Raw genomic sequence first — 24955 nt, forward strand, 5'->3', positions numbered from 1 at the left:
CCCTGGGTACAGGCTGGAAGGCCGAGTTGGGGGTGGTGGGGGGAAGCTGGTGTCATAGAATCAGGAGTGAAGGCAGGGGTTGTCGAGCCTGTCAGTTACCAACTCCCCTCAATTAAGTCAGGGACAGAGAAGATGGAGGACGACCTGTCCCCTCTAGAGGCCAATCGAGGCCCTTAAGTGACCAATTAATAGTCAATTAAGGGCCTCATCCCACTGCCAGCAGCGGAGGTACACCACCTGGAGAAGACCACCAGGTAAACCATGGCAGCCTCCCAGCGAGCGCTTGGGGCTCCCTTCTGATTGGGCACCTTGTGGCCCATGGAGGGCCCCCTTAGTGGCAAGAGCTGCGCCCTGAAAGACACCCTCCTGCCTGATGATCCTGGCGAGCCCACCTCACTCACCTGTCTTCTAGGGCACCCTTTAAGGCTGCTGCACTGGGGCCTGCTGCAGTCCCTGTAAACTGCCTGATTGAATCCCATCGAGACTCCCGAAATGGCCGTGGCAGGTTGCCACCAGTGTGGGGTCACTGCCGCAATCACTGATTTCAGCTCAAGGGAGGCATTCCAACCATATAGTCTGTGCTGGCCCGAGAAACCTAAAACTAGCCTCATAAGGGCATAGAACCATAGAAAAGTTACAGCACAGAAGGAGGCCATTTGGCCCATGCCAGGTGCCCTTTCTAATCCCACCCTCCTGCACCTGGCCCATAGCCTGCAGCTTAGAGCACTTAAGGTGCAGATCCAGGTACTTTTTAAAAGAGTTTAGAGTTTCTGCCTCTACCACCAACTTGGGCAGCGAATTCCAGACACCCACTACCCTCTGCGTTAAAAAGTTCTTCCTCATGTCCCCCATACACCTTCTGCCACTTATTTTGAATCTATGTCCCCTGGTTCTAGAATTCTCCACCAAGGGAAACATTTTATCCTGTCCACTCTATCTAGTCCCCTCATAATTTTGTACACCTCAATCAAGTCACCTCTCAGCCTTCTTTGTTCTAAGGAAAATAACCCCAACCAAAATTGTACACAGTGCTCGAGGTGTGTTCTCACCCTCCATCTCCCTTGCAATAAAGGCCAACATTATATTGTATTCCTAACTACTTGCTGTACTTACATGGTAATGTTTTATGATTCATGTACAAGGACACCCAGATCCCTCTGTACTGCAGCATTCTGCAATCTCTCCCCATTTAAATAATATTCTGCTTTTCTATTCTTCCTGTCAAAGTTCACATTTTCCCACATTATACTCCATCTGCCAGATTTTTGCTCACTTACTTAACCTATCTATATCCCTTTGCAGACTCTTTGTATCTTCCTCACAACTTGCTTTCCTACCTACCTTTGTATCATCAACAAATTTGGCTACCATAACCTCTGTCCCTTCACCCAAGACTTTAATATAGATCGTAAATAGTTGAAGCCCCAACACTAATCCATGTGGCACTCCACTAGTTGACTATCCTGAAAATGACCCATTTATCCCAACTCCTGATATATTAGTCATGCGAATATATCACCCCTGTAGAGGAAAGGGTTAAAATCAGAAGCACATGATGCTGATGTAATGATGATGTAACACCATATGATGGAATAATAGAGCTCTGGAGGAAGGAGAAGTTCCAACCTCATGCAGAGGTCCTAATATGTATATAGTAGCTGTAAATAAAACGTAATGGTTTTAACAAACTACAGCTTTGAGCAGCTTACTTTGGGAGAATAGTCAAACCCCAAAGAACCCCGGAAAAAAAGACGAAACGTGGTAGCAGTAGACAATGAGTAAAAGACCCAGAAAAACCTCGAAGAAGCAGCTACAGACCTGGCAAGTCAAGAGATCTGTAAAAGAAGGATGAAAGAAACAAATTTAAAACGCATCAAAAAGCCTGAAAATCATGGGTGCAGCAGATGCAAGCTGAGACACAGACTGGAGTCCAGATACCAATGAGCACAGACCAGAATCAGCAAGCAATACCAGTGAAGCAGCAACCATTCCACAACTTGGTACAAACATAGAATCCACACTACCACTCCCAGAACCATTCCGGAGCACTGAAGGTTCACAACAGACTCAGCACTGGGACAACAGGAGAAAGTAGTTTTCCAGATATAGAATCATTTCTGATTTGCACAGAAAAAGAACAAAAGGATCAGGTCAATACATTACTCTATGCAGTTGGAGCTAATGCCGACGACATAATCGTGCAGCAGGGAGTTGATGAAACTTCAACTCCTTATGAAGAAGTCCTGCAAGCATTTGATTCATATTTCAGTGTTCACAAAAATTTAATTATAGACAAGGCAAATTTTAACAAGCAAAAGCAAAGACCAAGTGAGAACATGAATCTATACAGGATGGCAGAAAATTGCAAGTATCGAATATTGAGGGAAGAATTGATTCATGATCGATTAGTAGTTGGGGTCTGTGATGAAGCTCTATCAGGTCTCTTGCATACAAGAGAGGATTTAACTCTAGTCAGGCAGGATACAAATTGCAAGACAAACTGAGTTCAGAAAACAAAATAGAATGTTTGTTCGAGGAGAAGGCGAGATTCCATGGAAAGGAATGAGTGAGGCCATTCAGTAAGTAGGCTATAAGAGGGAAAACACACCAAAGCAGAAGCCCGCAAAAATGGGGGAAAGCACACCAACCGCCATCTTGACATACTCTTGGTGTGGCGGAAAATACCTACACAAGCAGGTAGAATGCCCAGCAAGTGGGGGCAGAGTGCCATAACTGTGGAAAAATAGGACGTTTAAAACTGTCTTCCAATCTAAAACATTGACAACAAAAGATGCCAAACCACATACAAGAAGTGGAGGAACCGCAGAGAAGGGAAATAATTTTCTTAGGGGAAGTAAATGAAGTGGAAAATAAATACCGGAGTATTGAACTTGAACTGGATGCCCACCCCACAAAGTTTAAATTAGACATGGGCAGGGGTTTCTGTCTTGCCTGATGAAGTAAAATGGCTTAAGCACATTACATTACAGCCTTCATCTATCAAGTTACAGGATCCAGGTGGGACTACATTGAAAGTCATAGGCAATATATAGCAAAATTGAAGTGCAAAGATAGAGAAATCATTGAACCTCTGTATGTCATCTAGAATAAAGAAACTTCTTTACTAAGCAGGAAGGCACGCTTAAAATTGAAGCTAATATATAAAATTGATGATGTTGCAGATGAGCGATACTGCAATATATTCAGGAATGAACTTCCAAGATTATTTACAGGTTTGGGAAAACTGAACACCAAGTATCATATTATTATAAGAGCTGATGCTAAACCAATTTGTCTCTTCACACTGAGGAAAATTTCTCGCCCACTCTTGGAGTGAAATTGAGAACATGCCACAGCAAGGAGTTATATCACAGGTCATCATGTCAACAAAATGGTGCCCAGGAATGGTCATGGTCTCAAAGCCAAATGGCTCAATTAGAATCTGCGTGAATTTAATTCAACTAAACAAATCAGTGGAATGTGAGATCCATTCAATGGCCTCAGTGGATGACAGTCTTGCCAAACTAGCCTAAAGTATTCTACTTACCAAATTAGGTGCAAACAGTGGATTGTTGCCTCTGGACAAAGAATCCAGATTGCTGACCACTTTTATAACGCAATTCAGTAGTTATTACTTTAACAGATTACCATTCAGAATTGCGTCCATTCCTGAAAATTTTTAGAGAACAATATCTCAAACTTTAAAAGGTACAAAAAGAGTAATATGCCATATGGACAATATATTTGTACATGGCTCCACAAGAGAAAAGCATGATTGTAGAGGTAGAGCAGTCCTGAAAGTCTTGCAGGATAGGATGCAGACCTAACATTGAATGAAAAATGTGAGTTCACCAAACCTACGATTAAATTTCTAGGACACATGTTACAAGCCTCTGGAATAACAGTCAACCCACAAAAACCAAAGATGACCAGAGAATTTCCACAACCCAGGAACACATGAACATACAAATTAGGAGCAGGAGTAGGCCACTCAGCCCCTCAAGCCTTCTCTGCCATTCATTAAGATCATGGCTGATCTAATTTTAACCTCAACTCCACATTCCTGCCTACCCCGATAACCTTTCACCCTTTAGCTTTTCAAGATTCTATCTACCCCTGGCTTAAAGATATTCAGAGACTCTGCTTCAACCACCTTTTGAGGAAGAGAATTCCAAAGTCTCTCAATTCTGTGAGTGAAAATTTGGTTCCTCATCTCTTTGATCAAATTGGCAACCCCTTATTTTTAAACAGTGACCCCTAGTTATAGATTCTGCCACAAGAGGAAATATCCTTTCCATATCCACCCTGGCAAGGCCTCCAGGATCTTATACGTTTTGATCAAGTTGCCTCTTACTGAGCTTCAGAGACTCCTTGAGATGGTCAGCCAAATAAGCAAGTTCCTACCAAATTTGGCAGAGGTCAATGAGCCTTTGAGACAACCGTTCAGAAAGGGTCAACAGTGGTGCTGGAATGTGGGCTAACAAAATGCTTTTTGAAAAAAATCAAAAATCTTTTAATTACCTCTGAAATGTTGGCACAAAATGACCCAGAACTACTGACTTTAGTAGCAGCCAATGCATCGTCCTAGATGCAGTATTTTTCCGAGTACAGAGAGATGGTAAACATAGACCAGTTTACTATGCTTCAAGGTCACTCACAGACACAGAAAAAAGATATGTTACAATTGAGAAGGAAGCATTGGCAGCAACATGGGCATGTGAGAAATTCTAAGACTACGTGATGGGATTGTGGTTCAAAATTGAAACAGTCCATAAGCTACTAGTCAATCTTCTGAACATGAAAGAGATTATGAAGATGCTGCCTAGAATCCAATGGCTCAGATTAAGATTAATGAGATATGACTCCATAACAGAGTACGTTGAAGGGAAGTACCAAATGACAGCAGATTCACTATTGAGGATCCCAGTAGAAGGACTTAATCTAGAGGAGATGGAAGCATATACATCCCTCAATACTCAACATCTACCAGCTACTGCAAAGAAGTAAAACAAGCACAACAGAAAAATGACAAATGTGCCCAGATAAGAAAATGCTGTCTGGAAGGATGGCCGGACTATATTCCTAATATTCCAGTAAAAAGATAGTACTTTGAGCAGAGAAAGCACCTCACAATCGTTGATGATCTTGTAGTTTTCAATGATAGGATAGTCATTCCGTAAACACTTGGCTTGGATTTTCTTCAAAGAATTCACTTAGCGATAGCAAAATGTCAAGCGAGAGCCCAGCAATCAGTCTGGTGGCCGACATTACTCGTTGCATCGAAGAAGTGATTTCTAATTGTCTTGCGTGTGCAATGAACAGCCAAGAGCAAAAAGAACCACCATCACCGTCAACTTTTCCATCAAGGCCTTGGGAGTGACTGCGAATGGATTTATTTTATTTTAAAGGCAGTATATTGCTTATGTCATTGATTACTACTCAAGGTGGATTGAAATGAACAGATTGTACAGCATCATGGTGGACGCAGTTATTCATTCACTGAAGAGAATTTATGTAACACGTGGAATTCGGACATTGTGGTGTCAGACAATGATTTTTTTTATTGTTCATTCGCGGGATGTGGGCTTCGCTGGCTGGGCCAGCATTTATTGCCCATTCCTAATTACCCTTGAGGAGGCAGTGGTGAGCTGCTTTCTTGAACCGCTGCAGTCCATGTGGTGTAGGTACACCCCCAGTGCTGTTAGGAAGGGAGTTCCAGGATTTTGACCCAGTGACAGTGAAGGAACGGCGATATATTTCCAAGTCAGGATGGTGAGTGACTTGGAAGGGAACTTCCAGGTGGCGGAATCTGTAATTTGCTAATGAATTATTCCAAAATTTTGCAGATTTGTTCACGTAACCAGCTCACCTCATATTCCTCAGGAAAATGGAGAATCTGAGAGAGCTGTGAAAACTATCAAAGAGTTGATGAAGAAGAATGAAAATCTTAATTTAGCTTGTATGAGTTATCAAACCTCATCACTACCAAATGATTTCTCACCATTATGGTTGTTAATGGGAAGGAGATTGAGAACTTAACTTCCAGCTCTGCAACAGAAACAAAAAGCTAATGTTACCTCAAACAACCACGAGAGGGTAAAGCAGCGTGATGACAAACAGAGAAACAAACAGGCTTGTAACTTTAACTTAAGGCACAGAGCACAAGTGTTATCAGTGCTGAAGCCCGTGGAGAGAGTATGGGTGCAAAACCAACAGAAAGAAGGCATAATAATAATGACTGAAACAGCTCCACAGCCGAGATCATACAGGATTCAGACAGACCCGGGAACTGAACTGTAAGGAGAACACACAGCACCTTAATATCCTTGGAAAGAAAGCCAATAGAAACTTGGGCTTACTACTCAGATCCTGAAGGAGAAAAAAATGAAACAAGACAAAGCTCTACAGCCACCTAAGAGAAGGACACTCACACCCTTGACCTCAGAAAGCGCTCGGAACAAGATCGGGGAAATTGGTCAAGGCACCTCAGAGACGAACGCTGTGAAGTCTGAGACTTTGGGAGGAAACTTAGGAGGATGTATATAATTGGGATAAAGATTAGCTCAGTTGGCTAGATGGCTAGCGTGGGGATCAGATTAGTGCCAACAGCATACAGTTTGATCACTGTTCTGTCTGAAGTAGATTGAGGGCCTGCCTCAATGCGCTACCCTTAGTGAAAATGATGGCACTTTGCTGTGGTTTGGCGGTAATCACCAAGGACCTGCCTTCAGGCAGAGAACTCGAGGAGAAGAAATATTCCCTTTAATAACGGATTCTAGCATTTTCCCAATGACAAACATTAGGCTAACTGGCCTTTAGTTTCCTGCTTTCTGTCTCCCTCCTTTCTTTAACAGAGGTGGTTTTTCAATCCACTGAGACCTTTTCAGAATCTAGAGAATTTTGGAACATTACAACGAATGCCTCCACTATCTCTGCAGCCATTTCAGAGGCAGGCCATCAAGTCCAGGGGACTTGCAGCCTTAAGTCCCATTACTTTTTCTCTAGTGAAAGTGGTTGTTTTAAGTTCTTCCCTCTCAGAACCATGATAGGGTTCCCTTAATCCTCACCTTTCACCCCACCAATCTCTGTATTCAACAGATCATCCTCTGCCATATCTGCCACCTGCAGCATGATGCCACCACTAAACACCTCTTTCCTTTCCCTTTCATTTCAGCATTCTGGTGGGACCATTTTTTCTGTGATAGCAAGGTCCACTCCTCATTCACCCAGCATCCTTTCCCCTTCTCACAGCACTTTTCCACACAAACACACCATCCAAGGCCCAAATTTAGGCGAAATATCGTTATTCCTCAGCTCAGTCTCTATCCAGGTCATGATATAGGTGTAATCATCCACAATAAACTCATAGATAATACTGGCTTTGATCATAAGTGAACCAATATTCTGGATGGAGATTCGGAGCAGAACTATGATATTTGATTCACTGGGAGAGTTCACAAGGTCAGTGCTAGGAGGATTGAGTTGAACAAGGAGGAGATTGGCAAGATTAGCCCCCAGTGAGCAGGTTGGGCAGGAATGTTGGAGTGAGGTAGGATGGAGCAGTTGGGGTTGCAAGTTGTATGTAAGTCAATCTGAGAGGGAGTCATGCCTGGGATGAGTACAGGAGAGTAGGAATATTGAGGAGTGCTATAGAATTGGGGTAAGGATTTGGGAGGACAGAGCACCCGAGAGGGGAGAAATGTGAGACAGCATGCCAACAAGTGAGAGGGCCTGAAGCGGCAAGCAAAATACACATGTGAATGGACGCAGGGAAAACCCAAGTTTCAAAGGCCTGGTATGTAGCAATTATTAGGATACATATATATTGGAAGTAAATGGGGAATAAAGAGAGGGCAACTGGAGGGAGTCCAGAGTTAAAGTCAAAGGTCTCATGTTGGTACAAAGTTGGCATAGGTAGGGTGGTGTCAGCATGGAACACTGACAAATTGTTGCCCAAGTTCAGAGCAGATGTGATGGGCAAGTGAAGTCCCAATAGCTACTGTATTTGTGGAGTAGGGTATCGGAGGACACATTACTGGGAATGAAGATCCAGGAGGTTTGCAAAATAGATTGCTGGGCAAAAAAAGGAAATGGTGGTGAAGCCGGAGGTCACCATAAGACCCAGAACTGATGGAGAAATGTACTTTGGCCCAAGAGACAAAAACAGACCCTTTCATATTTTATCTTATTATTCCCCCAGTTTATAGTTGTTTTCAGACCATACTGTGCAGAAGAATTCAGATCTCAGTCCACTGTTTGTTAATAAAAATTAGTTCTCTGCATCTTTGTTGATCCCAGGAATCATTTTATTTCAAAGAAAGAAGATAAAAAACTCAAATGTTTTCCAAAATTATATGGAACTTACTAAATAAAAGTTCTGGACATGTGAATGACCAACACATGGATCTTTAGCACTGCTGGGAATAAAGACTGGACAAACAGTACAAATAGACACTGCCTCATCAGTTCCCCACAAGTGACTTTTCAGGCTTTCCAGATCAGCAATTGATCGGCTAAATTTTAAACTCAAAGATGAGAGATGGACGAGGTCACATCTCGGAAGTGAGTCTCCAGGAAATCACAAAGATGATACATGCTTTGAGTAAATGTGCTTTTTTGTTCTGAAATCATAACTGTAATTCGCATAGTAATTTCCAAAGGGAGTGTATGGATCGTGTAAGTATCAATTTGCAATCTCCATGTTATATTTGACTGCATCTGGTACTTTTCATCCACTCAGCAATGAGTGAGAGGGTAATATCATACAAAATATACAGCATAATGTGGTGCAGACATCACAACCATGATTGAGTCTTTACCCTTTGTTAATGGCTTCTATTTAGCTTAAATCCCTATAAGTTGCACTATGTACAGGCTGCTGTCACATTTACTGGACTAAAAGCGTGAAAATATTAGCTGTACAGTAGTACAATGATTTTTAATAAAGATTCATCATGTAAATACAGGGTCTCAAGTTTTGGGCTAATGATCTACAGATTAGCTTATCCTTTCCCACCCATTGCTAAGACACACAATGGGCTGGTGAATCTGCACTGCACCCCTTCCAGAGAAAATATATTTTTTCTAAAGTGTAGTGACCAGAACTCTACACAGCACTCCAGATGTGGTCTTTCTAAGACTGTAAAAAAAAACATCCTCCCCTCTATATGCTGCCTGTAAAGTATTATAAGTATTTCATTAACCTTTTTGATTGCTTTTTGTAGCTGACTACTACAATTCAGTGATCTATATACACGGACCTTAATTCTTTTTGGACCCCTACTGCTCCCAGATTTTCACCATTTAAATAATACTCATTTCTATCCATTTTAGTCCAAAATAAATTAGCTCATAGTCACCTGTGTTGAAATTTATCTGCTGCAGTTTTGACCACTCACTTAATCTATTAACATCTCTTCGTAACTTTATGCTCCATCTACACTAAAAATTCTTTGTGTCATTGGCAAACTTGGGTATATGGCTCTCTATAGTGTTATCTATGTCATTAATAATATAGTAAATAATTTGAGGTCTCAGCACAGATCCTTGTGGGTTATGTTATGATCACAGCTGGCGTTAATTGCTGCGCAAACCAAATCCCAGAGGGAAACTTGGCTTACAGGCCATAACCTTTTTTTTGTATTCTGCAACTGAGAAGACATATCGATCTCAGCAGTAAGAGGTCCAGTAACTCTCCTGGGATTTAAAAAAATTACAAGTAAAAGTCTTATTAACATGAATAAAAGAAAACTTAAGCACACATGATTACAGTTGTGCAATTAAGATTAGTCTTACAAAACATTCCCCAAAAACTCTACTTGGTCAACTCCACAAGTAAACACCTTCCAGGCAATGCTCTCTTAAATATGTCTACTATGAAATCCAGTAATATTACACAAGGCAAACTGTTGTAGCTTCAATAAATGTGTACCACATGACCTTTACCCTCTTCCACTTTGCGGTGGAATCCACTTCAGAATAAAGCTACTTGCTGCAGCCCAAGATGTTTCTGGCTTGACTAGATGGGTGACTCAAACTGCATCCCCTCCCAGCCCAGAGCTCCAGTTTTCTCAACAGCTCAAACAGCTCCAGCTATCTCCAGCCATCTCTATAGCTCCAACTCAACAGCAACTCTAAAATATCTTTTTTTCTCCTTTTCATTTCAGTTCCATTGTTCTCACACCCCTTTGAAACTCAGACCTTTCCAAATATAAGATCTTTCATGTTTCTATCTTCCCTTTGCTTTCAAATCAATAAAATATAATATCCCCATTACTATTAACCTAAGGAACTCCTGCAAGATGCAAACATGTTTCTTGCTACCTCTGACTCCACTTTCATAATCAATCAAATTCCCAACTAATCTAAAAATGGAAATGTTAGATTTAACCTATTTACTTATACTTCAAACTTAACACCTCTACCCCTTTTCATGTTTCAAACCTCCCCAGACAACCTGACTCCTATCAAACACTGCCCAGTTTAATTAAATCTCGCACACACCACACACATCCCCAGCCTTCTTAACAGAATAACACAATATTCCCCAAAATATGTATTTTTTTAAATCCACTCTCTCAGTTACTAATCAGTTCCCTCCAATTTGAGTGCAAATCTATTATCCCGATTCCCTGTATTCTACTGCCCAACCAGTTCAATAATTTTGGTTTAATTACATGAGTTTTAATTTTAGCTAATAGTCTCTTCTGTGGAACCTTATTGAATGTCTTCCAGAAGTCCATGTAAACTACATCCATGGACATTGCCTTGTCTACTACTTTATTTAATTCCTCAAAAAATTCAATTAATTTCATTAAACATGACCCTCCCTTCACAAATCCATGTTGGCTCTCTCTAATCAACTCAATTTTTTCTTAAAATGCTCAGTTTCTCTGCCCATTTTATAGATTCCAATAACTTCTCACAACAGATGTTAGACTAACAGATCTAGAATTTTCAGGATTTCCACTTTCTCACCTTTCTTAAATAATAGTTACATTTGCAATCTTCCAATCTAAGGAACAATTACTGAAGTGAGAGAGTTTTAGAAGATTATAGCTAATGCATCTGCAATTTCCTCAGCCACTTCCTTTAAACGCCTGGGTTAAAACCACCATATCCTCAGGATTTGTCAGTATTTATAGGCTTTATTTTTTCAAACATTGTTTTCCTGCTTACGTTAACTTTAGTGAGTTCCAATCCTTGGTTTCCCTGCAATATCAGGTATTTTATCCTGTTCCTCTACTGTGAAGACTGACATAAAGTCTTCAATAAGTCTGTCATTTTATTCGTTTCATTTGCAATATTACCCACATCAGTTTTTGAAAAACCCACATTGCTCTTGATTACCATTTTTCTTCTAATATAATTGCAAAGATGTTTTGTGTTAATCTTTATTCCTTGCAATATTTTTTGAATTCCTCTTTACAGCCCTTATGATTGTATTTGTCTTCCTTTTGCTGTCCTTGATATCTTCCCCAGGCCCCTGGATCTCTGCTTAGCACTTTTCAATGCTCCTTGGTTTAGTTTTGTTATATCTTACCTTTTTTGTAAGCCAAGGCTGCTTTGTTTGATAAGTAGAGCTCTTGTCCTTTAGGGGTATATTCTGGTCCTACATTAATCTCAGTTATTTTTAGAGCAACTCCCACTATTCATCTATAATTTTACTAGATAACAGTTTTAATCAGTTTACTGTCGTCAGTCTTTGTCTCATCCTGTTAAAGTTAACCTTAAAAAATCTAGAATCTTAGTGTTACATTTCTCTTTTTCAAATCTAACCTAATAAATTCAATCTTATGATCAATGCTGGATTGTTGTTCCTTTATGGTTATAGTATTAACTAAATCTTGCTCATTACAAAATCTAGTATGGCCTGCCCTCTTGTTGGTTCTAGAACACAATGGCTCCAGAAAACTCTCTTGAATGCACTGAAGAAATTTACCACTTTCTACTCTGCTCTTCCAAATCTATATAAACATTAAAGTCTTCTATTAAAGCAATTTTGCTCTTGCTAAAAGCCTCTATAATCTCAGAATTAATACATTCTGCCACTTATACAAAAGCAAAATACTGTGGGTGCTGGAAATCTAAAAGAAAATCCAAAAAATTCTGGAAATACTCAGGTCAGGCAGCATCTGTGCAGAAACAAAGCTAATATTTGAGAACTGGTGAAATGTTATCGACTTGAGAGACTAACTCTGTGTTCCTCTTCACAGATGCTGCCTCTCCTGCTGAGTATTTCCAGTTTTTTCTCTTTTTAATTTACATTCTGTCACTTCATTACAACTATCAGGAGGCTTGTAGACAACACCCATAACTGTTTAAAGTCTTCCCTTATTCTTCAATTCTAACCGTAAAGTCACTGTTGATTTCATTTCCTTAATCCTATCTTCTCTTACTAATGTTGTAATTTCATATTTAATCAATAAAGCCTACCTCTCCTCCTCTTCCCTATCCTTTTTTAAAGATCTTGTAACCTGGAACATTTAACTCCCAATCATGGCCATCTTGCAACCATGTCTCAGTGATAGCCACCATGCCATGTCCTATTTGATTCTCTAATTAGATCAATTTGTTTCTTGTACTCCATGCATTATTATAAAAAAAACTCTTATTTGGGAAAGAAGCACTAACCTGTCATTCTGCTTTAATGCTGTTTTTCTCACATTATTTAACTTAACACATTTCTTTTTTCCCACTCCTGTAGTTACTTTAATTTTTCCTTCACCTGGAGCAACTAGGGGTGGAAATTTCCGTGCCTGCTGGTGTCAAGCGTGTTCGGCGGCGTGAGCGGACAATATGGCAAGAAGGCCAAAAATTGGTTTCACAACATCGTGAAACCAGTTTGCGATCATCCACTCAGCCCGTCGATGGTGCCGCGTTTCCCACTGTCGGATGTCGGGAGCCTCATTGTAATACATCTGCATATCATTATAAGGCCAGCTCGCCAGAATCATCCCCCCACGCTGGATTGTGCACTCACGTCCGTGTTTCACAATGGTATATGTAAGGCATGCATTTGGTGGGCTGCATTTTTAAAGGAACCCGGAGGTGAGTGCATAGTAACATACTGCAACACTCACAAGGGTCGCTTGTTGGACTTCAAGGTTGAAGCTACTTGGGAGGGGGTGGGGGGGCCAAGGACTGCCCTGCGGCAGAAGGTAGTGCACAAGCACGTACGGGGTGGTGGGGAGGGAAGAGGCCACACATTAGGGAAACCCTGCATAAAGTGACCATTCCTCTGCAGCTGAGACAGTTCAGACGCAGCCACATTGTCATGCGTGAAGTCGGGCCTTTAGACTATCTGCCCACTCAAGTAACGCAGAGGCATGAAAGTGCCACCAAGCGCTCCAGAGCTTTTCACCCCTCGGACACAGACGGCAAGCTAATGAGCATTTTAGTGGACTGCAGAATGGTTGGACGACTGGGCACGTTGTACAATCTCCTTGCTGAAGCTGGCCATGGAGCGGTCACTGGTGGAGACACTCACAGCCCTTTGCAAAGCCATCAGCCCATTTTGAACCAGTCTCCCCCATGGTTCAAGCTAACAGTGTGGGTTAGAAGAATGACTGCGACTGAGCTGAGAGCACAGCATGCAGTTCAGTGGCCAAAGCTGTCACTAATCGGTCAGGTGGAAGGTGGGTTTCAGGAAGCCACGCAGTGCACTAAACTCTGACCATCCAAGTGGTGGCCAGCACTCTCCGGGATACATTAATGGGCCTTCACACTTAACCAAGAGAAGTTCTTAGAACACCCATGCTAACCCACACGCTCTTTCCTCCTGCAGGAGGATTACATCAGGAGCTTGGAGCCTGGTGACCTAACTGTATACCTCGTGGTTTACAGAGAGTGGAGATAATGGAAAAGAGAGCGATGGAGGTGCCTGGCTGGGCAGAAGGAGGAGCAGCATCCTCTGGAAGAAGGGGCAGCTGGGACTCCTGCGCATGCCACCAAAGAGCCACAACGAGCCATCGCTGGTTGGCACCTAGCTAGACCCAGGGTCAATAGACACCGCCTTTCATTCCTGCAGATGACCGAAAATCAGTGTCACCGAAGACTGCACATGTCTAGGAACTGGCCGCTCACACCTGCCAGCTGCTACAAGATTTGGTACCACGAGGAAATGGAGGGCATCCACTGCCCATGGCCGTGAAAGTGTTCGCGGTGCTCAATTTTTACGCCAGTGGCTCTTTTCAGGGTTCCACATGTGACCCCTGTGGGATATCACAAGCCTCCACCGACCAAATGCATCTATGAGGTGACGGATGTCATCTTTGTGAGGGCACACAACTTTGTGCATTTTGCCCGGGACCAGAAAAGCCAGGATGCAAGAATGCTGGGATTTGCCCAGATCCCGGGTTTCCTACAGATACAAGGTGCCATCAACATCATCCCATGGCTCTCAGATCTCCGTTGCAACAAGCAGTCAACTATGTTAACCGCAAGGGCTTCCATTCATTGAATGTGCAGCTGGTGAGCAACCTCCACGAAGGCATCCTGAAAGTCTGCGCACGGTTTCCAGGGAGCGTCCACGACTTCTATATTCTCAGTCGGTCACTGATCCCTGACAATTTCCAGGATCTACAGAGGCTGTAGGGATAGCTCCTCGTGGACAAGGGCTACCCGCAGAGGACGTGGCTAATGACACCCGTGTGGCGGCCTCAGACTACAGCAGAGCGGAGGTATAACGAGGCTCATGTTGCAATTTGCAACTTGGTGGAACAGACCATTGGATGCTGGAAATGAGTTTCCAGTGCCTGGCCCTGTAACATAGTCCACAGAGGGCGTCATGCATCATCGTCGCCTGCTGCGCCCTTTACAACCTGGTGCTGAAACGGGGAGAGGAGCTGGCTGAGGAGGAGATGGAGGAGCTGGAGGTCTCCAATGAGGAGGACATCGACGGGGATGTGGGTGAGGAGGTCCTCGAAGACGACGATGACAGCAATGAGGCACTAGCACTGGCCAGACGAGTAGGTGCGCTTAGGAGGCCCTCATAGCTGCTAGATTTGTGGAGGATGATGACGACATACATTCAGGAGACACCATAGATCCTCACATTGCATCTATCAACGTTTGACTCTAGTCTGGCTTAAGGCAGTGCACATACCCTCTGTGATAATGCTCCTGTCATGGAGACACAGTGGAGGCCCAAATAGTCGCTCAATTGCAGGAGGATGCAGCGAGGACACTTCATAGATCTTATCTGTGACCGGTTCTGCACAACATGAATTGGCCAAATGGTTGGGCGAATTTTTACAACCAGTTTTGACCAAGTTTTCCACATAGTGAAGGATTCCTTCACATTTGCGAAGGCCATACGGGACTTGCATATTGATAGCAATGTTGTGTCCATGTGCACATTTCACATTCCTAGCCTATTCACTAATGTTCCACTTAAGGAAGCCACAGACATTTGCATTGCAGCACTATACCATAGCGATCTAGACTCGCCACCATTGCATGAATCAGTATTCATTGAACTTATGAACTCGGCAACTCATGCAGTTGAGTTCAGGTTTAATAACACCATGTATGTCCAAATAGATGGTATTGCCATGAGATCCCCTCTAGGCCCAGCTCCTGCAAACATCTTTTTTGGGTTCCATGAGAAATGTGTCTTCGATGGAATGTCGCCTAACCACCTACCCCTCGCATATTTCCGATGTGTGGATGATATTTTTGCTATATTTAGATCCACAGCTGCATGTATTAATTTCCTTACATGTCTTAATGGGCTCCTTTGAAATGGAGCAGTCAAATGAGCTCCCTTTCCTTGATGTGCTAGTTGAGAAATCTGCCAGGGGTTCTCTACCACGGTCTACCACAAGCCTATCTTCACTGGTCAATATACGCATTGGGATTCTTACAGTTCCACACGATTGGTCTTATCGGCAACCTTGTAAATAGGGCCCAAGGCATTTGCTTACCATGGAAGCTTGTTGCTGAAATAGAGCGCATCAAAGGCATCATGCAGGATAATGGCTACCCTGATTAGATCGTTTCGCGCTGTATATCACACAAACTCATGAACGGGCCTAAAACCATCATTTTCAGCCCTGAAGCGTGCCCAGTCTACATCAAATTATCCTGGAAGGGCAAGTATCTCAAAAATTTGAGCTACAGGTGAATGCAGTAACAACGCAATTGGTACTCGCCATTAACAGGATGCTACCGTCAAGCCAAAAAGATGTTCTGCCTATCACACAAATTAGTAATGTGAATTTAAGTGTCAGTGTGATGCTAGGTATCTGGGCTGTAGGGCCCAAAAACTGGCGGATCGTATCAAACAGCATGTCCCAGCCGCTGTTGGCAATGGCGAGGTACATACCGTACCCAACCAGCCCATGCTTGCAAAACTCAAAACACAGCGCCCAACATTAGATTTGATTCTGCGATTGAACAACATTTGCTAAATAATTCTCAGTGTACTAAGAATTACGCTGACAACCAGTTTAAGATTGTCAGTCGGGCTTGCATTGTGGCACATCTGCGTGTACCAGAAGCTACATATATTAATACAGAGGGCCCTGTTCTTTGCAGACAGAAAGAACATGTACACACATTATGCCTGTTTCAGCTAAACAAAATAAGTGACAGCCATTCACTGACTCAAAACTCAGAGCAATGCCTTGACCAATCAGGGTTAAGCTGCCTGATTTAAATTTCAAACAATGCTTGACAGTTAACTGTCAGTCACCATCATTGGTGCATTATCCATGACAACGCCTCTACCAATCAGAGCCCATTTGCCAGCCAATTAGCACTCCATATACAGTAGAAATTGTTGCTTCCCCTTATATTGGTATTCTTGCGAAGTGTCCTAATGAGTGCAAGAAGAAAAGCTTTGACATGTCTCTTTTTTCAGCAATACTCAAGTTCTGTACTACCTTCCCTATGTCATTGATCCCGACGTGGACCATGTCAACTGGATCTTACATCTCTCTTTCCAAATCCTTTCTAGCCAAAATGAAACATTCCTTACCCTGGCATGAGGTAAGCATTACAGGACTCTCCATCATGACTTCAGAAGGTGCTCTCTCCCCCTAATTATTGAATTCCCTATTACTGCAGGTGGAATCTTTTGGAGGTGACAGGGTTCTTGACTGCCGGCTGGAGAGCCAGCGAGACCTCCACGTCACCTCTTTTTAGGAAGGCCCACCACATTTTTAGCCGCCTAGGCACTTAACAGGCCAGAGGTGGCCATCCCCCAGGATCAAGGACCCCGAAGGCAGAGGTCCTACCCACCAAGAGCTGCCCGCCAATCAGAGGCTGCAGCTTCTCTGTACTCAGCAGGACCACCGGAGAGGCAGTGGCTGCTGCCAGTACAACATGCCCCGGAGGCCTCGGATCGATTGGGACCCAGGCACAAGTGAGTGATGGCAGGAAGGGGATCACGGAGCAGGGGAAGGGAAGGGATCGGCAGCAAAGGCATGATGGGGGGGTCCCTCAATCAGGCAATGAGTGCCTTCGATCGAGGAACACCCCCCCCCCCCCCCCCCACCAAGGACCCTGCAAGCAAACACCAGATTTGCTTGTTGTGAATCCTGCCTGCTGCTCGCCTAATACCCACTGGTGGAGGGTGAGGCCTTTAAGTGGGCATTAATTGCCTTCCCCACCCCACACTTAACCAGGTTGGAGACAGGAAAGCGCTGGGGTCCCAACCCACCACACTCCCACCTGATTAAATGCCTCCCCACCACAACCCATCACAGGGGAGGGCACAAGATTCTGCCCTCAATTACTCTTCTTCCACCTTTTGGACAATCTTCTGCTCTAAATGCCTAGATTAGCAATGTGGATGTCCTCTCCACCGTCTTCTCCTTATCTCCAGAGGTAGGAAGTATATTGTATCTGTTGGACAATACTGCTGTATGCAGAACCACCTTGCTCTATCTCGCCTTGATCCCCCTACTCTGTTGACTCAAATCAAAATCTGCCCTTACTGCACCTGTGTTTCCCCCTGGGTAGTGTCTGTATTCTGGAGAAAATTATCCAGAAATTCCTTCCCTCCTTTATGGACAGAATTGTGCCAGATTTGCACTAAATGCAGTAGCGGGCGGGAAAAACGACATTTTATCTGCAGGCCACAATGGCAGCTTCTCGCACCATATCGTCCCAATCCCGCCGCTTTAACTATGCATTCCCAGGAAACACCATGACTTTAGAAGATGTTCTCTCTCCTTAATTATTGAATCCCCTATAACTACAGGTGGGTAGGACCTCTGCCCCCCAGGATCCACCTGAATCCCTTATAACTACAGGTGGGTAGGACCTCTACCCCCGGGGACCCACCTGCAGTTATAGGGGATTCAATAATTAGGGAGAGAGAGCATTTTCTGAAGTCACAGTGTTTCCTGGGAATGCATAATTAAAGTGGTGGGATCGGGACAATACGGTGTGAGAAACCGCCGTGAAGTCACCGTTTCGATGGCAGGCGGGCTCTCATTCGCTTGCCACACCATCGCCTCGTCGCTTCAGTACACTGGGCGCCATATTTAAAGTGCAGCCATGCGCACACCTTTTGGTACTTCCAGCCTACAACTGCTGCATGGAAGACATGGCCCCAAAAAGCAAAAGGACTGCTGCCCTCGCATCCCTCGAGTGCCTTTTGGATGCAGTAGAGGCCCGCTGTGATGTCCTCTACCCCATCTCTAGTGCAGGATGGGCAAAAACATCACCAATCGGGCTTGGGAGGCGGTGGCAGCAGTGGTCAGTGCCAATGCTCTGCAAAAGAGGACAGCCACCCAGTGCCACAAGAGGATGAATAACCTCCTCCGTTCCGCCAGGGTAAGACACTTTTCTTATCACTCCCAACTCTCTCACTCCCAAATCCATCACACATCCACAAGGCCCTCACTCATTGTCAGTTCAATGGACATCACCATTCACTCTCACTCACACCTTCACTGTCCCCATCCCATCCATGGGACCACTTACGACCCACACATGCCAGGCATGCTTATCATCTGGCCTGGCAGGCATCCAGCTTACACTCTTTCCATCTCTATTTATGCAGGACAAGCTGGCACACAACAAGAGGGAGAGGTCACAGACTGGCGGAGGAATGCCTGAAATCAAGGTCCTCACGAACTTTGAAAACAGAGCCATCCAGCTGGCCGGCGAGCATCTGGACTGTTCCTGTGCTGATGGTGAGGTCAGCGGTGCTCTATCAAGCGAGGATCCAGCAGTGCAACATCCATCAGACAACCATGCTGTGAGTGATGTGTCCTGTTTCACAGGCCACTGCCCTGTACTAATTGTCTCTCCTTGCTTTCGCAGTCACATCTGGGTAGCAGCTGATGGAGTCCACGACCCAGGGCCTCCAATAAAGCCCGAAGAAACTTCTGAAAAGGAATCTGAAGGCACCCTCCTCAAAGACCCATCACAGAGCTCACCCACACCCTCCACCAGCACAAAGAGACATACCTCGGTGGGACCTAGCTTTAGTGCAGCCGTGGAATCACAATCTGGTGAGCACATTGCACTTGCTGATCCTCAGCAGATGGCGGGCAGGGACTTCCCAGGTGTCCGGCACTCGGAGAGCTGCTGGAGGCCAGAGGTTTGCTGAGTCCAAGTCAGATGATGAGCCTCTGCACTCGGTCATGTCACAGTTGCTGGAGCTACAAAGGCAAGCTCGGGAACATCAGGAAGGGATGTCCGCTGCACTCCTCAGATTGCAAGGCACAATGGAGGAGTCCGTCCACCTTCAGGCTGCGGTAGTAGCACTGGCATGCCAACGTACTGTGGTCAACACTGGTAGGATGGTGTCCCCCATGGAGATCTTGGTCCAGGACGTCGCTCCTGCACTTCTGCATGGGCTGAACTCCATCACTGACGCAATAGTTGGCTTCCAACAGTGTGTACGTGAGAAGGGTGGGGCAGCTCGATCTCACCCCAGCTTCCCCTCCTTCTCGAGGGGGATCAGCAGGTGCACACCCTGGGGCCATCCACCCAGGTGACCCTGGGAATGTCCAGCCCATCCGAATCCCCTCTTCCTGTGACCCTAGCAGCTCCAGCTCCACAGGTCAAGGAGGGTGTCATTGCCACACAGCTGGATCCCAAATGCAGGCCGGGGTCCTCCAGGTTTCAGCCCTCCAGTGAATGCCCGCCAAGGTCATCAATGACAGGGCTTGGCAGTCAGTAGGCTGCCTCCACCTCCGCTGTGTATGTCTGGGGAGCACCAAGATGTAGCGGAAGGATTAGGAAGGGTAAGAAGATGTAGTTGCACAGCCTGGGCACGGGCGTTAATCACCTGTACATACAGTTCACTATTATCGATAAAATCCCAAGAATGTTTCTCTGCCAATGGCTGCTTGTTCTGATGAGCAGTGTTCGTGTCACTCAGATGTGAAACCTCGCTGCACAAAATCAGGGCAGGTGTCTCAGTCCAGGGCCTCTTCCCTGTGCTTTGTGCAGCCTTCAGACCAAAGTGATCGTTCCACCTCAAACTCGCTAGACACAATACTGATGCCTGCACCTCGACGGTGTTTGTCATTGCTGCCAGAATATCGTGGGAAGGCGTCACAGAGTTCTGTCATTCTCTCTGTGTGCTCTCAGCACCTGTTAAGGTGGGACTAGCCCCCATCTCTTCAGCATCTGTGACTGGTGACCCTGTACTCCTGAAGGTCAAGTGCTGAAGGCAGACAAAGGCTCAGGTGCTTTTAAAGTTTCATGGCTGCATCTCCATGATATGACCCTGATCACAGAGCGCAAGCGAGCTGCCCTCAGCCAGACAAGAGTCAGAGGCAATGTGAACATCCATGGAGTGTCCTCATTGCAGGTCGTCATCATCCTCCGGTAATCGAGCGATTATTAGGGGCTCCACTGCGTCTCCATGACAGGAGCATTATCACAGACGGTATGTGCGCTGCCATAAGCCAGACTGGAGTCAAACATTGATAGACGCAATGCGAGGATCTATGGTGTCTCCTCACTGCATGTTGCCATCATCCTCCACAAATCTAGCAGCTATGAGGGCCTCCCGAGCGTGCCTGCCTCGTCTGGTCAGTGCGAGGACCTCATCGCCGTCATCATTGCCTTCGAGGACCTCCTCATCCTCTCCCCCATTGACGTCCTCCATCTCCTCCTCAGCCAGCACCTCTCTCTGTTGCAACGCCAGGTTGTAAAGGGCGCAGCAGGTGACAGTGATACGTGACACCCTCTATGGACTGTATTGCAGGGCTCGACCAGACCGGTTCAGGCACCAGAACCTCATTTTCAGCATCCCGATGGTTTGCTCCATCAAGTTGAAAGTTGAGGCATGAGTCTCATTATACCTTTGCTCTGCTGCAGGACAGGGCAGGTATTGCGCCCCCCCTCCCCCCTCTTCCAAGTCGCCTCAAAGGCAGGGCAGCCCTTGCCCCCCAAGTCGCCTCAACCTTGAAGTTCAGTAGGTGCCCCTCGTGAGCACTGCACAACGTTACTGTGTGCTCACCTCTGAGTTCCCCTCAAAGTGCAGCCAGCCAAGTGCATGCCTTAGAAATGCTGTTTTGAAACACAACGGTGTGCAATCACGCCAATGTGGGTGGACAATCCTGCGTAGGAAGATGATTCCGACAAGCTGGCCTTATAATGATATGCAGGTGTATTACCATGAGGTTCCCGACGTCCAACAGTGGGAAATGCGGCCTGCCATCGATGGGCTAAGTGGATGATCACAAGCTGGTTTCACGACATCGTGAAACTGATTTTAGGCCTTCCCGCTGTATTGTCTGCTCACACGCCGAACACACCTGACGCCAGTGGGCACAGAAAATTCCACCCTATATATTGGAGTATCTCTAAGTCACATTCTAGTTCAATGACTCTGAACTGGAATGCCTCAAGTTGGAGACATTTTTTGCAAATGTGGCAATGTGAAACAGTCTCACTGTCCACACATTCCCACGTAGAACAGTTCCAACACACATTTCTAGTATTTCTAGCAACATCTTGACGTTAAAATTCTCATCCCTGTTTTCAAATGTCTCCATGGCCTTGCCAACCCCTGTCTCTGTAATCTCCTGCAGCCCCACAAACCTCCAAGATATCTGCGCACCTCTAATTCTGGCCTTTTCTGCATTCCCAATTATAATTGCTTCAACAATAGTGGCCATGCCTTCAGTTGCTAGACTCTGAGCTCTTGAATTCCCTTCCTCCATCTCTCTACTGTACTCGCTCACTTTTCCAGAACCACTTTATCCAATTCAGGGTCGCGGGGAGTTGAAGCATGTCCCGACAGGCAGTGGGCGCTAGGCAGGTTACACCCAGGACAGGACGCCAGCCCATCACAGGGCACACACACACACACAGGCACACACACTAAGGGGCAATTTAACCATAGCCAATCCACCTAACCAGCACGCCTTTGTACGGTGGGAAGAAACCAGAGCACCCCACGGAAACCCACGCGGACATGGGGAGAAGGTGCAAACTCCACACAGACAGACACTCAAGGTCAGGATTGAACCCAGGTCCTCAACTGTACTTTTCTCCATTAATACAATCCCTAAAAACCTACCTCTTTGACCAAGCCATAGGTCATCTGACCGAATAGCTCCTTATGTGGCTCAATGTCATATTTTGTTCTATAATGCTCCTGTGAAGTGCCTTGGGATGTTTCATTATGCCAAATAAATCTAAGTTGTTTATTTATTTATTTGTATTAAATTAATTCTAAATAAAATAGAATTACTTGATATATGTTTTATTTAGTCTACAGATTTAGCTTGATTTCAGATGAATTTGTAATTGTTTTGTTTGTCTTGTTTTTGGTTTATTTCAGTATCCCATTAGCCTATTTATTACTAAGGCAATTCAGATCCCTTGAATATTAATATCTTTCTATTTCGCTAATTTAAACTTTATCCTTTTATGAATTACTCTGATTATTTGTATATTTACTTATTACTATTGTCATTTGGTTGAACTTATTGAGTACCTTTCCCCTCTGCACCTAATTCCTACTCTCAATAAATTCCCATCTTCACTCTATTTAACACTCGGTTTATTTAGTTATTCACCCAGTTCTGCTGCAGCTCTGTGCTTTTGCAGATATCCTTCTCTATTCTCCCAGTGGCTTGGACTTTATTCCTCAACCTAAAACAGATTATCTGTTCATTTATCTCATTGATGTTTGTGGACTTTGCTATGCATTAATTGGCTACCACATTTCCTACATTACAACATGGACTACACCTCAAAAGGTACGTCATTGGCTATCAGGTGCTTTGGATTGTCCTGAGGTCATGAATGGCACTATCTAGCTGCATTGTTCCCCCTTTTCACCCAATTTTGAGTCCTAGTTTTGGTGCCTCTTCCTAACCATAGTTCAGAAACAAACAGTAGAGAAAAGTTAAAACAGAACAATAAGAAAGATGAAGAGAAATGCATGGATAACACTTTTAACTCTGGTGATATGGGATTTTGCTTTATAATCTTCTTGTGCTATATATTTAACATGTAGTTTGTCTCCTTTCAGATTGCCTAAATTTGTTAGGAGATTGAAGGTAGCATATTATTATACAATAGAGGATCTCCAACCAAGATTGGAGTTAATAAAAGTAAAACACTGTGGATGTTGGAAATCTGAAACAAAAACAGAAAATGCTGGAATGCAGCATTTTCTTTTTTTGTTTGGGGTTAATAAACATTGATTGGAGGGAGAGCAGAGACACCTTTATTTTGTATTTAGCCTTGCTGTGAGTGACCTGATTTGCTTCATGCTGACATAGGGTACAAAAAGTGATAGATTACCTGTTGTTGGCATCCTCTATATAAGTGATCATCAGAATAACTTGTCTAACAAAATGTGTAGATAGAAATTAAAGCTGTATGGGTTTCTGTATGTATGTGTGCAAGTCTTGCATTGTGGCGTTTAAAACTAACTCAGATCACTAAATTGACTGAATCATATAGTTCTCAATGCAACTGGCAATGAATCATTTAGGACATGACATTTTGATTTTTTTGCAGTTGTTGATTCACAGGACAGTGCATTGATAATTGGGAAATTAAAAGTGACGGTGGAGGCATTGGAGGCATTGCTTTCAGTATATGAGGAGAACAAATAAAGACAACTGGAAAACCACACAGGACCAGACACTTCACATGGAATAACCTGTTTTCTTGAAATACACTAAAATGAGTTTATTTCCATTTGTGTGCACCATAATTAAGATTCACAGCAATTATTTGATTTTCTTCATTTCCATTTTTTGTTTTCCTTGTTCTGCATTCATTCCAAGGAATTTGTTTTTCTGCTTTTTATTTAATACAGTTGAACACTCAACCTTGCACAGGGTTTTGTTAATAATTAATAACTATGTGATTGAATGATCTTTATTATTTGCATTCTTGAACTTTTTTTCTACATATGTATGCGAGATGGATATTTAATTTTTAATAAAGTATTTTTAGCATACCAATCACTTGTAAGCCTCTGAATGATAATCAGAAATAAAGTTTTTATATTGCCCATTATCACTTAACTAAGTAAAAATAAAACCCTGCGATTAGCTTCATTAAGAGTTTCACACTGTGAAGTTTTTAGTGGTGGCAGAGTATGAAAATTGCATACCAAAGCCTGGATTAATGTGTTAATCTGCCTCTTTAAAATGCTAATGCTTATTTTATGCACATTAAATCTCAGTTCTGCTTTCCTTTGATGCATGCGCAGTTTATAAATTAAATATAGGAAATAGTTGTAGGCACCTATGGATGTCTTTTACTTGGAGCATTTTTAGATATGTTTAAAGAAACATGCTCGTATGTGGATATTTATAGCAGACCAAGGTCTATTAAATTCATATTAATTGAACTGACTGGTCTTTTTGCACTAAAATAACCAGTAAGGTCAGAATACTTCTAGTGGTTAAAAATATTAACGGAAAAAGACTTTTAAAAAGTGAAGGTGATTGAAGAGAACTGACATTATGCATTAAAGGTGAGATTTAGCAGAGGGTGTAAATGAGGAATG

At 43.8% G+C, this 24955-nt stretch overlaps 1 protein-coding gene across 6 annotated transcripts in view; it reads left to right on the top strand.

The window, feature by feature from the left end:
- rpgrip1l (RPGRIP1 like) overlaps positions 1-24404 on the top strand; it is a 300654-nt gene extending 276250 nt beyond the window's left edge. For all 6 annotated transcript variants that reach the window (XM_078544267.1, XM_078544272.1, XM_078544269.1 and 3 more), the window contains one exon: positions 23953-24404. In XM_078544267.1, coding sequence (XP_078400393.1) covers positions 23953-24050 — 98 coding nt within the window. In that variant the 3' untranslated portion in view covers positions 24051-24404. The remainder of the gene's footprint in view (positions 1-23952) is intronic.
- Positions 24405-24955: the final 551 nt, after the last annotated feature.

Source organism: Cetorhinus maximus, chromosome 6, assembly GCF_964194155.1.
Source record: "Cetorhinus maximus chromosome 6, sCetMax3.hap1.1, whole genome shotgun sequence".
NCBI classification, from domain to species: Eukaryota; Metazoa; Chordata; class Chondrichthyes; order Lamniformes; family Cetorhinidae; genus Cetorhinus; species Cetorhinus maximus.